The following is a 13482-nucleotide window of genomic DNA, read 5'->3' as shown; positions in this document are numbered from 1 at the left end:
AATCAACATTGGGCTGTCACTTTTCTTCTGCTTCCATTGCACGTTCAGCTACACCAGCTCTTCTGAACCTCATCAGCGCCTCTGCTAGAGAGCGTGCCTTGACATAATGCATGGATTACTCGAGTCAAACCGTGCTTTATAGATGCCAGACACTGTAGTTTGTCATTGGGACCAGGGCAACCTTGGAGAGGCAGGCAGAAGGACTACCAGCTGAAACTGGACAAGATAAATACAGTTTTAGATGATCTCACTGAATTTATAGGCGCACTGCCCTCCGTGGGAACAGGAGTACAGTGTCAAGGACTGGAGAATCGGTGACAGCTGGAACAAGCCAAATATAAACATTCGGCTCTTTGCAGAGAATTCAATTTTGGATTTCAACACCATGGAATATAGATCAGCAAGAAACACCCACCTCAGGATGTGTGGGTGGGCGTGTATGTGTGTGAGAAGTAAGGCAGATGACATATTAGAAAGGACAAGGGATCAAAAGAGCCTGGCCAGAATGAACACACATCTCAGAATTCAAGCCTGCCACAGAGCTGCCTTGTGTGCAGTATGTAGGACACTGGTGGGTCCCTTCCTGGCTGCTTCCAAGGGGGCATCTCTGATCCCACCGCTGCCCATGTCAGTGCTTCCCTCTCAGTGTGGTGGAGCGAAGCATGTTCTCCTGCCATTAATGATGCCTTGCCAATCTGCTGGCAAAGGATGCTCGAACCAAGAGGGCAGCCGAAGGCAAGGGGGTCGCATCTGATGCAGACGCTACCACTGTGACTCCAAGGCTAAGAACGAATGCTGCAGTGTGTTCGGGGCACCCAATGAATCGATGAGTGTGCTATTGTGCCCAGGGCTCGGAGGCGGCTGCCTCTTCCTCCTGCCAGTCTGGTACTGGTTTTAACACCCTGAGTAGCTTGACCTCAGCTAGACCTGATGAAGCATGCACTTTCCTTCATATAAAGTTAAACAACACATGCAGTAACTCACCATAGATTTTACATGCTTTTTTTCTTTTTCCTTTTTCATTCCAAGGTTTATTTTGTTGAATAAAACCATCTGTGGCAAACAGAACAATGTGGCAAACTCCTTCTATAAAAGTTAAACTAATTTGATGAATTGTTTTTGGAAGGAGGAGCTGGACTCACTTTCCATCCTTATTAAAAGCCTGAACGTATTTGTAAATAGAATTGCGGCTGTTTTTCTTTCTTTTGAACAGCGCGCACTATAAGAACAGCTGGGAAGAGATTGGTATATCTTCTATTTTACTTGACCAAAGGAGCCCCTTGTATAATTGTCAGCCAGGTGTAGCGATCTTGTCATTTTGCCTCCATCAAAGGAGGAAGTTACCTTTGTGTGAGGCTGAGCATGCCAATGCTGTAAGAACAGAAGAAAAAAAAGAACTTAAAAGAACTTTTTTTTTTTTTTTAACAAAACCATATACCCCTGGATCACTTACAGTCTTCAAACAAAGCCTTTTCCTGACTGACAGCCCCTGAGATAAGCTTAGAAACTTGAGTCTGATAGTATTTCACATGGTTGTATATCAAGTAAATGGGTGAAAGATGGGGAAAAAATGACCCATTGAGCCACACAGTTTGTTTTATCAATGTTCAGACATTGTGCTAAGACAAACAAACACAAAAATAAAACGGTTCAAAAGATTTCTGAGCTGAAAGAATCAGTTTTATCTTGCCGAGCATCTCGGGGCTGAAAGCAGAATCCAGAGGGAGGTGGGGAGAGAGAAAGGAAGAAATCTCCCAAAGAGAAAATATAAAGTCGTATTGGAGGCAGCAAATAAAGGTCATAGTCTGTGCATGCTGCCTATCTGATCTTGCTGCAGTGTAAATGATCACGGCCTGTTACAAGCTTCACTTCAGTTTTAAGTGGAGAGCCTTGACAATTCTGCCAGCGCCCAGTGCTGCGTTGTGCATATCAGCTTTGCACGGAGGAAGGAAGTCCCAGCTCAACCTAAATGGTTTCGGATTTTAATATCCACTTACCAGCTGCACAGTAAGGGCTGTGCTCAGTTTTTCCTTTTGAATATAGGGGTGTCTTGACCTATCCCTGCGTGGGGGTACAGGTGGAGGCAACACGTGTGGGGATTCTTTATGGACCTTTACACTGACCTGAACACAAAGCTCCCATGACAGGTATGAACATTACCACCAGTGTTTGTATTGCGAGAGTGCCGAGGAGCTATACAGCCGTGGGCCAGACCCTGAAAAGAAAAACAGAACAGAAAGCCAGCCCCTGCCTGAAGAGCTTGCAGCCCAAACATGGGCACAACTCCACTAACACTAGGGGTTGATCTTGAAGGCATCCGACGAGCCTAAACCACAAGCCGTACTGTGTAGCCCAAGCCCAAGCTGTGCACACCGAGTAGAGCCCTACTAGAAATCGGCGTGCAGATTGCTCGTCCCTTTTTTGTGAGCAGTCGGCACAGTTTGCGTGGGGTATGGTAGGGCTGTGAGTCAGGAACAGGGATATTGGCACACTTCCTGTGCCTGAGGTCTATATTCATGAGTACGTTCCAAAAACACTGCAGAAAGCAGCAGGCTTGGAGGAAAGCAGCAGTGGGGTCAACATCAGAACTGGGGTTCAGTAGTGTCCAATGTTGGGATGACGGGTTTACTGTGTAGACCATCAGCTGGCATGGGCTTGAGGGTGACGTGCAGACACAGCCTATTAAGCCCAAGACTACAGGTGTGATTGCACAGAACTGGGGAAACAAGGAAACCAAGAGAGAATATTTTCAGACTGAGGATCTGCAACCCCACAGTGGAGAGCAGAAGCAAACTCTTACGTGGACCTTTCCACCCTTCCAAATACTATACAGCTTGACACCAACCCACCAGGGTATCGTTGCCATTTTAAAACACATATGCTGAATTCAACACCACACGTTGAATGATGAGTCTAAGGCCACCCAGTGAGCCAGTAGCAGAGCCAGAAACAGCAGTTCTTCTGTTCCAGATTTCTAGCATACAGCTGATTTGAAATTATTTTCACGGTTAAATGTCTTTGGCTCCAAAAGATAACTGCCACTAAGATTTTTTTTCTAACCCCTGTGTTTAAATTGCAAACAAGGCTGATTGCTGCTGTCTGTTTACCTTTGTATTTTGTCTTTTATTTTTTAGTACCATGCTTGCATTTAAACATTTCTTCTGTTTTAAGATATGAAATTATTGGATTCAGCTGCATTCCCTGTCGAAAGTAATGGGAGTATTACTTATCTTTCAAAATGGAAGAAACTTTCTAAATACAGTGACTGTATGCATTTTTAATTGGCAGCTGTTTAGCTTTTCTGCTGTTTATTAATACTTTCATTGGTGAAGGCCTCTCTTCTTTGCAGAGTTAAGTCTCTCACTCCTAATAAACTTGCTTTGACGCGGTTATTTGGTAGAACCACAAAAAAAAACCAGTTTCTAATTAGTCCATCTATTAACTGTTCAAATTCATGACTTAGCTTTATTTGTGTGGGTCCGTGATGTAATGCTCGATGGTCTCACCTAGCAACTCATGTCTTGTAACACAAAAATATGCTTTTCCCAGAGCCATTTTGGTACAGATACTGCGTTTCTGATGTTAGATAAATGACCTTTGCGCAGCACTTTGCAGTCTCCCCTTCACGCCCTTGCTGAAATACTGCGTAGATCTCCCATAGCTCTAGGCCTAAATCAGAACGTTTGAACATTTGAGCTGCTTTATACTATATTTTTCTGAGTTCCACCTTAAGAGCAGATGGGAAAGTTTTGGAATGATGAATGAGTCCACTGTTTCAACTAGTTGTGAAAAAACCCAAACAAAACCAGGGAAAACTTTGGACTAAGGGGAATGGAATTCTTTCCCATACATCTAGGTGATCTCAGGGAAGTCCCGGTTTACACGGTCTTGGACGGTCTTGAGGAATTAGGGATTGCACACGTCTGGGTTCTCACCCAAAGGAACAAATGTGTGATTACCAGATCAATCACTGATCAGCACAGGCTGGACTTTCAGAAATGTAGCCACACGAGCAGCACAGCTGATGTGCCCGGGTGCTTAGTGCAGTTGTGGGCCAGGTTTTTAGTGGGTACGTGTATACTTCCAAACCATAGTGCGGCTCCAGGTAAGCACATGCTTTTCTGCAACTACAGGCCCCCCCCTATTGAAATTCTAATTTCAAATTGCAATTTATGCATCTACGTATGTCTAGCGGTCTACCCTTGCACACCAAATGAGCTGTTCGTGATGCGAGTGGCGAGTGAGGTGTCCGAGGGGGATGAAAAGACTGATGCAAGCCCAGCTCCAGAGCAGGGAGTCTAAACATACGCGTTCCTGAAAACTCTGACTAACTGTTGCCTCCTTGCTCCTGGCAGCTGCACGCGACGCCGGGTTTGTACCCGGTGATTCAAAGCAGTGAAGTTAGCACCAGTCCCAGCTCAAACAAAAAATTGCCAAATTGCAAAGCCCACGGAGTTCTGTAGGAGAGCTGAACCAGCTGGGTGACAGTTTGCCTAGCAACAGAAACATGTGCTCTCAAAAGCGAGCTCTTCCTAGCAGGCTGTTTGGGGAAGCATACTGTCGGGGCGATGTTTGAGTTTGAGTTCGGGAGAGAAAAAGAGAAGAGCTGCGAGCTACTCTCAAAAAACCCAAGCTGAATTCTTTGAATCCACAGCAGGCGTCGGTGCCTTTGGCTGGAACCCGCAAATATTCAGGTCCCGCCGCCCTGGATGTGTGAACACCCTCAGCTATGGTTTCTGGCCTTCAAATTAAAATCTTACTCAGTCTGCTCTCTTCCTGAAATTTAAAATGGGATGGTCCAAAGTATGGGCCATTTCAGACTGTGGCTTGTTTGGCTTGGCCTTAGCATGGAAAGGAAAGTGATTTTTATTTTCTTGGGGAGTGATGAAAAGGAAAAATGTTTAAAGTTCATTAACCTTTGGTACAGATAGCAGGTCCCTTAGACCACATGCAGGAGCTATTCTTAGTTATGACACTTGCATGGTTATTTTCTACTGTAAGAGAAGACAGTAGTTCCCACTAGTGGCGAGAAGAAAGAACTTTTCTTTTTTTTACCTTTCTTTTTTTTCTTCTGTATCCAAAATGCGAACTGTAAAATGAAAGACACTGAATTCATTCCTTGCGTTCTCATCTGTGCCATTTTGTCCTAATTTCCCCAAAAGCAAAAATTAGATCTATATATTGCTTTCTTTAGTAGCTAATTAAATGTTAGCCAAATTTCCTCCAAAAACGTAGTAAGCCATTCTGTACATTTGCCAATGAACTTGGCCGAATGTTGTTATTGCTATAGGGTGCTTGCAAAAACATCCTGTATAATTAAGCCGTTCTCCTGCTGCAGTACAAGAGCCGTAATTAGTAGTGTGATTTACACTTCTTTACCATTAATAATATGGAAAAATCAACATTATTTTCATAATGATGTTTAGGGAAAATTAGAATGAGCCGGACATGATTAGTAAAAGAGACTTTAATGTTCTGACTTGTTAATGCAATAGCCCTGAGCTAAACATCACAATGATTGTCCTTGCACTAAACTCATTTGCTTCAGTAAGCACAGACCCTCTGCACACAACAAGACAAGTTGGGAGGAAATTGGCTCGATGGCAGGGATTTTGGTGGTATGAACATTTCAGTGTCTTTCATGTGCCGTGTACACAAACTGAATCCCTGCTCTTTCAAGTATTCCCCTGGAGGCAATTTGTATTATTCAAAGCTTAACTATGGCTGCAGAATAATATCTGACATGAAAGCAGAACACTAGCTGCACATGAACTTTCATATTTACATCAGGAGTAAATCACATTTCCTCCCTCCCTCCCTCCCCCTTTCTCCTACTGTGGGAGGGAGGAAGGGATGTGGGAGGAGGCACAGTGTCCAGCAGGATTGTAAGCAAAGCAGCGGTAATAATGTCTAGTCTTATGAGACTGCCCATGAATAGGAATGATAATGAGACCCGTGATGAGCTGCAGGTTTGTGTCTTTTGGTAAATTATCTCGCACCCATTTACATTTCATCAATTGTGGTTTTGCATAATAGACCTAAGTGCTGCAACAAAAAGAGGTGCCATAAAAGTGAGTAATTTCAGTGACCTTCCTGGTAATCCTATTAAAAAAGAAATCTTGGAATGACTTGGGTCATTCTTCGTGGCAGACCCACGGTGAAAGGCGTCCCAGCTCGGAGAGCCTGCCTCAACAAACATCATCTGATGTTTCCTTCTGGTCTCTCCAAAATATGGCTCGTATCCTGTTTTCTCCAGTTTAGCCTGATTCTAATTGTCAGATGTCAAAAAGGCAACGACCGTTTTCTTCTTGCTTATCTTCTGATAACATTGATTTTCAAACAAAGGATGTGGGCTTCCATTCTGAAAACAAAGGAAGCACGCCCTAGTTAAGGATGCTGGATATAATGTACATACTTCTGTCTGCCAATAATAACAAAACGTCATAAATAATGTAATATCTGGATGTTGAAGTGGAGAGTGGGGAGTTATACCGGGAGCTGTTTATGGACCTTGCTGGAGTGTCTCCTTCTCTCTTGCTTTAAGGATGCAGTTTTTTCACTTACTTTTCCCCCTTAGTTTCCACCTATGCTGGTTTTGTCTTCAGTGGTGTATGGTGGTTTGGTTTGGTTTAGTTTTGTTAAATTCTCTTTCCCCCTCAAGCTGTGTCTTAGCAATGCTGGAGGGATTAATGGCTTCTCGAATCCTTCCCTTTTGTCCACACCTCCGTTCGCATGGTGCAGAACCGCTGCTAATGTAAACAGATGCGTCTGTTGTTGGCTGCCCTGGAGCCGTGTCGGTTTTTACCAGCCGTGGATCAGTCCCGTGTACACCAGCCAAGACTTTGGTCCTGTATTTCTGCAAACTCTTCTTTCCTTTTTGCATTCAGCTTCTTGCCAGGTTTCTCAGATCATTCAGACCAGCCACTTACCCCTCTGATCCTGGTCCTCGTAGTTTCCTATCTCTCTAAGAACGTGGCTCTCCTCTTTCTATTCCCCTCACCCTCGTTTTGTTTGCTGGGCATTTTTGTTCCATTACCTCTATCCAACAGCTAGCTTCTTCTTTAGTGCAACTTCTTTTCTTTATGTCTGTCAATGTAATAGTCAGGGAACTGGTAGAAAACCTAGGGTTTGACTTGCATCTCTTCACCCAGGGAGATGCCCATGGGTTGCAGTGGCCCATGGCCTTGGGCCAGTACCAAAGGATTTTGAATTAGCCTTTGCTCCTCTGAGTTCCTCCCATATTGATATACCCTAATGTCCAAGTGCTCTGCTGCTCCAAGAGTCATGACACGTGCCGTTTTGTGTTGCAGGCACCTAAGCCAGCAAGTGGTTCAAGATGGGATAGAAACTGGAGTGGGGAAGAGGCCCTGATGAATGTGATAATGGCTTCTGTTGTTATCTCCCTGGGGGAATTGACTTCTTCTTTATTTTATCTTTCTTGGCAGGATCAAAACCCAGGCATTGTTGCCAGACTTCAGGAGCCAGGCACTATACCAGCTGCAGGCTCAGTGCCCGCGGCAGCCACAGTGAATGGATATACGATGAGGAACCATTTACTGAAGCAACAAATCATGAGACGACAGCTGCTGCAGGTAGGGTACGCTGTGGCTACGGAGCCCTTTCAGTGTAGGTGAGAAGTGGGATGTTGTGGGGTCCTGCTGAAAATGGGGGAGGCGGAGATTAACCAGCCAGGAGACACGGTTAGAAACGCAGCAGGTGCCATGCTAGGTGTGTCGGAGGAAATGCCAGGACCCCCAGCAGGACGAGTTCAGAGATGGCCGAAAGATTCCTGCAGCAGGTGAAGACCAAACCAAAGCCCGCTCTGGGTGAAGGAAAGATTGCCCATTGGCTCTAGCGAGCTTTAGATCAGGCCCCTACTATAAAGAAACAAAGGGAGGAGGCTGGGAGTAGAAACACCCAAAATGGCTTGGGCTTCTCCTAGAGCAGAGAAAGCACAGGGGTCCAATGTCATCCCAAACATGGAGCTTCCCATCCCGCGTGTGCTGAGGCTGCCCTCGCTTGGTGTGTTTAGAGGACACTTCTGAAGACACCGTTAAGTCCCAGACTCAGCTGAAGTGTCTAGTCTGAGAATAAAGAATCTGGGTTTGCGTGTGTGTGTGCGCGCGCGCCAAATAGGTCATTAGATTTGATAGCAGCCACACTTAAGGGCCTGCTGTTACTTTTTGTTCCTCAAGAGGCTGCCTCTTGACTGTCAGTTCTCTTGTTTTCCAGGAGAAGCAGAGACAAAACATGCTGGCAGTAACGTCTGAGCAGAGGAGCTCGTTTGTGGCCCAGCAGGTGAACCAGTTTCAAGGTAAGGCGGAAAGGGCTCGCAGTTGAAAAGTGCAGGCTTCTGGGGCTCTCTGACTCTGAATAAATATGGGGCTCTTAACAATTCTTTGTGCTGAAATAAAAGCATCCCATGTTTTATGGCATAATATGGGATTCGCCCATTTAGTAGTAACTCTGTTAGAAGGAATGTTGCGGAGAGGCCTGTGTAATGAAAGAGATATATTAAGGAGAAGCAGCCTATTAAGAACCTGCCACGTTTCAGGAATGAATGTGTATTTAATGCTTAACGTATCTCTTTACATACAGCAGTACAGCAGCCAATACCCACCGACTGCAGTCAGTCCATGCCAAATCCCCCACCAAACCACCGCATGATGCCATCCAACCCAGGGATGCTCCAGAACACCTTGGGCTCTGGAATCACTCCAGCCACCGCCGGCCAGAACAGCGGGACCATGGTAATGATTCCACACAACGCTAACAAACAGCAGGGGATTTTCCCCCCCAGTTCAGACTTTAACCTCCCACTGCGACCAAGCCAAAACTCGCTGGGTATGAACTCCGGATGCCAAACAGTTCACAGCCACGCTGCAGTCCAGCCAGGAATGACAATGCCAGTCTTCAGCTCCAGTTCCTTGGCGAACCCCTCTGCAACTCAACAACACTTAAGGCAGCCGAGTATGCCAAGAATTCCTAATGTCTACCCAACCTCATCTGCCCAGATGTGGACGTCGACTGGGGTCCCACGAATGCCAAACCAAAGCCAGATGGATACCAGCATGCAGCAGTTCTCCAGTAACCCCCTCTTCTCCAAACAAAACGTGAGACCAAATTTACCAGGCCAACAGTTTTCCCACCAGGCTGTCGTGCCGCCTAATCAGATTGCTCCTGGAGTCCAGGTCAGACAGATGCAAAAACTAACCTTGGGGCAGTCTGGCCAGAGCCTGAGCCCAATGAATAATCAGAACTTAAGACACAATTTAACCAGAGGACCATTGCCAGCCATGAATGTTATGAAATCGATGCCACAAGGCGTGTCCAGTTTTAACCAGCTCAACCCTGCTCAAGGACTTGGGCTGCCAAGTTACTCCGCCGCCGGCCAGCCGGCTGGAACGTTCAACAGAATGAGCACCGCTTCTGAGCTGCCCCACTATGACTTTGTGCCACAGCAAAGTAATTCGATCTTGCCTGGCAACTGCAGCGATACTGACTTCATTGACTCTCTCATGAAGAACAGCAGCAGTAGCAACGACGAAGAGTGGTTGCACAATTTGACAATGATAGACGACATTTTGGGACAGCATGCGCAAAGCTCCGGACACGTTTAACTCAGAGGACAGCAGACTGCTTTGTACATAACAGGAGCGTGACTTTTCAGCACAGAAGCAAATCTGCAAAAGCCGCCGCCTCTTTCAGTACACGATGACTGAACTCGGCCAATTCTTTGCTTGCATCAAAGGTTAATATTGGCAGTTTTTCAGATGACTGTATATATTTGAATATTTTGTAAATTATGTTTTCCTAAACCTTAAATATAGAAGTATTTATACTTCTTTGCTGGACTGTTTGTAAATAAATCTATAGCATAATTTTTTTGTTTTGTTATAGGAATTTCATTATACCTTGTTATAAATATGCAAATAACATTGTTAGTTTCAGTAATACTGTGTATTACAGCATAAAATACTTATGTTTTTGACATAACTTAACACATGAACTAGGGGTGTCCAGGCAAACTGGCTAAACAGGAAGCAAATGTAGTCATTTATCTCCCCTACCAGAAAACAAAATTGAAGAGTTGCATTAAAAACAAAAAAAAAACCTCAACTCATTCATAACTCCACTCCTGAAATAATCCTTACTGGAAGATCCCAGCAGGGATCCACGCATGCATAGCGATCTGCTGACAGATCCATTTGCAGGTTCCCAGCAGAGTTGTCAGTCAGGATACACTCCTATACATTGATTAGGACATTAAATACATAAATTGTCTTGCACTGAGTAGATGCTTGTGATGTTACAACTTCTGACACAGAGTTTGTAACACTTGATTGCAAACTCATTGAGGACTTACCCTGTGTGAAATGAGCTACACCTGAAGAGCAAATCCTATCCAGGGATTGCAGAGTTCCCTTGTGACTGTATCATATAATGAAAAGATAGCTCTGGTTTGCACACCTCTGCCATGGATATTTGTAGTGTACAGGTGATTTTTGTTCCTGGTTTTAAGGCTTTTCATAATTTCTGTTTTGATGTGCGACTTTTTTTCAGGGGAAAAGTCTATAAACATTAATAGTTAATTTTTGATGTTTTCTGTCAGCTCCTATTGTCCTATGTATATTTAAGAGTCTGTTTATAAAAGATTCACTGTACTGTAAACTTCTTAAAATGTTCATACTTTGTGTAATCATATTTTAATAGTCACGTCATACTTCGCAAAACATTTGTAATATAACGTCAGCTTCAAGCACAGAATGTTTTTTTTTTTCTTCATACCATAATAAACTGCCAGGGGAAAATTGCATATATTTTATGTTTTCATTTCCTACAAGAAGCATTTCAGACTTGCAAATATTGGATCTGATTTAATTCACTGTGTTCAGGATGTTACAACATCAATCTAAAACCATGTACAAATGTAGATGTGCTATTACCAGAAGAAATGGGTGAGAGGAAGAAGTGAAGCAGGCTAGAATTTCAATTTGGGATGGGATTTTCTATGCCCGCTTTACCTGTTCTTTTCAATTGCAATTAGAAATGAATCCACACCAGAAATCTATCCGTTGTTTTAGAGACTATCTGTTATCCAAGAAGTATAAATGACTCTTGATTTTTCAACTATTGCTTTAACAGCTAGAAATATCTTTTGGCCTCTCTGGAAGATACGGCTGCTTCTCTTCACCATCAGGAAGTACAGGGTGATTGTGCAGAAGCTGTCTTCCTAGTGCCATGCCATATCATCTCAATAGATAGAGGTACCCGTGTTCAATATACTTGGTGTTCAATATAGATGTGCGTTGCCCTCACACAAAGGCTCTGGATAAGTGCCTCCTTGCGGGGGCTGGGAATTAAAGAAAAAGTGGGGGACGGTTTCTAAATGGATCTTAAAAATATACAGCTCTCTGGTTAAATCCACTGTGTTTAAATAAAGTCAGAAAGCATTATGCATCTTCCAGAGACATAAAATTGGTGCTGGTTGAGAAGAAATTCATAAATCCCTTGGTGAGAGATGGATTTCCCCACCCCAGTCTGGGAAGCCTGCAGAAAAGGGTTCTGGGGGAGAGGAAATGCCAGGAGGCCTCCTCTGTGGGCTGCCTCCCAGGGAGTCCAAGCTGGGAATGAGGAGGAGGCAGCGATGCGCCCTGTGGTAGAGCAGGGAGAACCCCAGACTCCTGGGATCTGCCCAAGCGTCTGCATGGGCCCAGTGCCACTCCCCAGACGCCGGGGCCGTTTCCCCACTCCCTGCCAACGGGAGAGCAGTGGAGCCTTGCTCCGTCCTGGCATGGGAATGAGAAGTGAACACAGCCACCACTGCCCGGTTCAGGGTGGGTTTGCTGCTGGTATTCAGGTGAGGCTGATGCACATGTCTCTCTTCACATGCGTCCTTGGGGTCTAGAGAAAGTCCCTGTGGAAAAAAGTGGGCTCAGGATGACAGAGTCCTGCTCACGAAAGATCTGCACATGGGGCATGATGCCTGCTGGGCCTGTTCCTAGGAGGCAAGTCCCCCCCGCTGTCAGGACGAGAGGGAAAGAAACCACGGTGCAAAGCACAAGAAGCTGCAGGTGCACAACCCTCCGCCGAAGCAGGTCCATAAACACAGACTCATCTCTGTCCAGAACAAGCAGGACGGCAAGCTCGCTCCTCTCTGTACATCTGTGGGGAGTTTGTTCGGCTGCGAACGTCACCAAGGCTTCTGCCCCAGTTCTGCTGTCAGATGTGCTCTGCCAAAGCAAGGCAGCAGATCCAGCAGGAAAACTGGGCAGCTGGTCTCCTTTGAGCAAAGGTGTGGTGTCACCGCGCTCTGCCCCTCACCAAGTCCCGACCCCAATCAACGTTGTGTCCCGTGGAAACAGACATATTCCTTCACCCTCCACTACCTTCCTGGCCATTGAGGTGACCCAATCATTTTAAAAAACCAGCTGGCTTTCTTCCTTTCCTCCTTTTTGCTTTCTCGTTCAGGAAGATGGAAATCAGTGGCATCCATTAGCCTTTTTGGTTTTTTGGCACCCCATATTCGAGTTACACAAGGTTCGCTCACCCGTCTCCATAGGATCCCGAGACTGGCGCCAAGGAGCAAGCCCTGCCCACTCGCTCCCAGCCTTGCACACTGTCAGAGCGGTGCCAAGCACATGCGGCGCCACCCTGGGGAGCACGCCGGAGCTGGAACCCTGGAGGCGTTCCTTGGCCTGTGCCACAAGTGCTTACACAGCATTTTTTGGCACGCAAGCCGAGTGGAAGGTATTGAGTGGGGCGCGTCAGAGGCTGAGCTACCTGGATGCACTAAAAACCACTGTTCCTTTAAGGAAAGTCGTTTCTCTTGGTCTTACGTGACATGACCCCCCCTCTCCCCCCCAAGTGCTAGGCTAGGTTGAGTTGAATATGCGCTCCCCATGGCTCTGGACTTCAGCTTTCCCATCTGTCAAATGGAGAGGGTAATACTTTCTTTTTTTGCAGGGGTGTTGTGAGGAGTCATGCTTGTAAAAGGTTTTGAATGGGAAGAGCACCAGATGCTATTACTCATATTACTTATATCTTCTTTTTGCTATTCCTCATATTACTCGTATTTTCTTTTTTCTGTTTGCTATTCCTCATATTACTCATATGAGTCGCTATTACCTTTATTACCTAGAGTCCGTGCTTCTGAACACTCACTTTCCAATGCGCTTCTTTGGAGATTCACTCACAAACAAAATGTCAAGTGCTCCACTGGGGGTATGCTCAGAGAGCTGGGCTTCTGCCTCTTCCCACCCGTCATCATGCCAACAGGTCCCCACTGAATGGAGCGCGCAATGTGTGACCCGCCATACAGAGACAAGGGCATGATGAATGTTGGGCAATGTCTCAGCAATTGGAGCGCCACTGCTGCGGTTCAGGTAACCGCCTCTGTCAGAATACGGTGTCGATTTTATTCTACCAGAAGTGTCCCCCCATATTTGTATCACAGACTTTCTGTGTTCGTGTGTGTGAGCA

General features: G+C 45.5%; 1 protein-coding gene across 4 annotated transcripts in view; it reads left to right on the top strand.

Moving 5' to 3' along the window:
* Nucleotides 1-10816, top strand: part of MAMLD1 (mastermind like domain containing 1) — a 366290-nt gene extending 355474 nt beyond the window's left edge. For 3 of the 4 annotated variants that reach the window (XM_019521647.1, XM_019521646.1, XM_019521649.1), the window contains exons 3-5: nucleotides 7446-7592; nucleotides 8233-8314; nucleotides 8599-10816. In XM_019521647.1, coding sequence (XP_019377192.1) covers nucleotides 7446-7592; nucleotides 8233-8314; nucleotides 8599-9620 — 1251 coding nt within the window. In that variant the 3' untranslated portion in view covers nucleotides 9621-10816. The remainder of the gene's footprint in view (nucleotides 1-7445; nucleotides 7593-8232; nucleotides 8315-8598) is intronic. The other variant, XM_019521648.1, reaches the window with a different exon arrangement.
* Nucleotides 10817-13482: the final 2666 nt, after the last annotated feature.

Source organism: Gavialis gangeticus, unplaced genomic scaffold (assembly GCF_001723915.1).
Source record: "Gavialis gangeticus isolate Ggan-Ray unplaced genomic scaffold, GavGan_comp1, whole genome shotgun sequence".
Taxonomy (NCBI): domain Eukaryota; kingdom Metazoa; phylum Chordata; order Crocodylia; family Gavialidae; genus Gavialis; species Gavialis gangeticus.
Note: the sequence above shows the minus strand (reverse complement) of the source record. Positions and strands in the feature narration are given on the sequence as shown.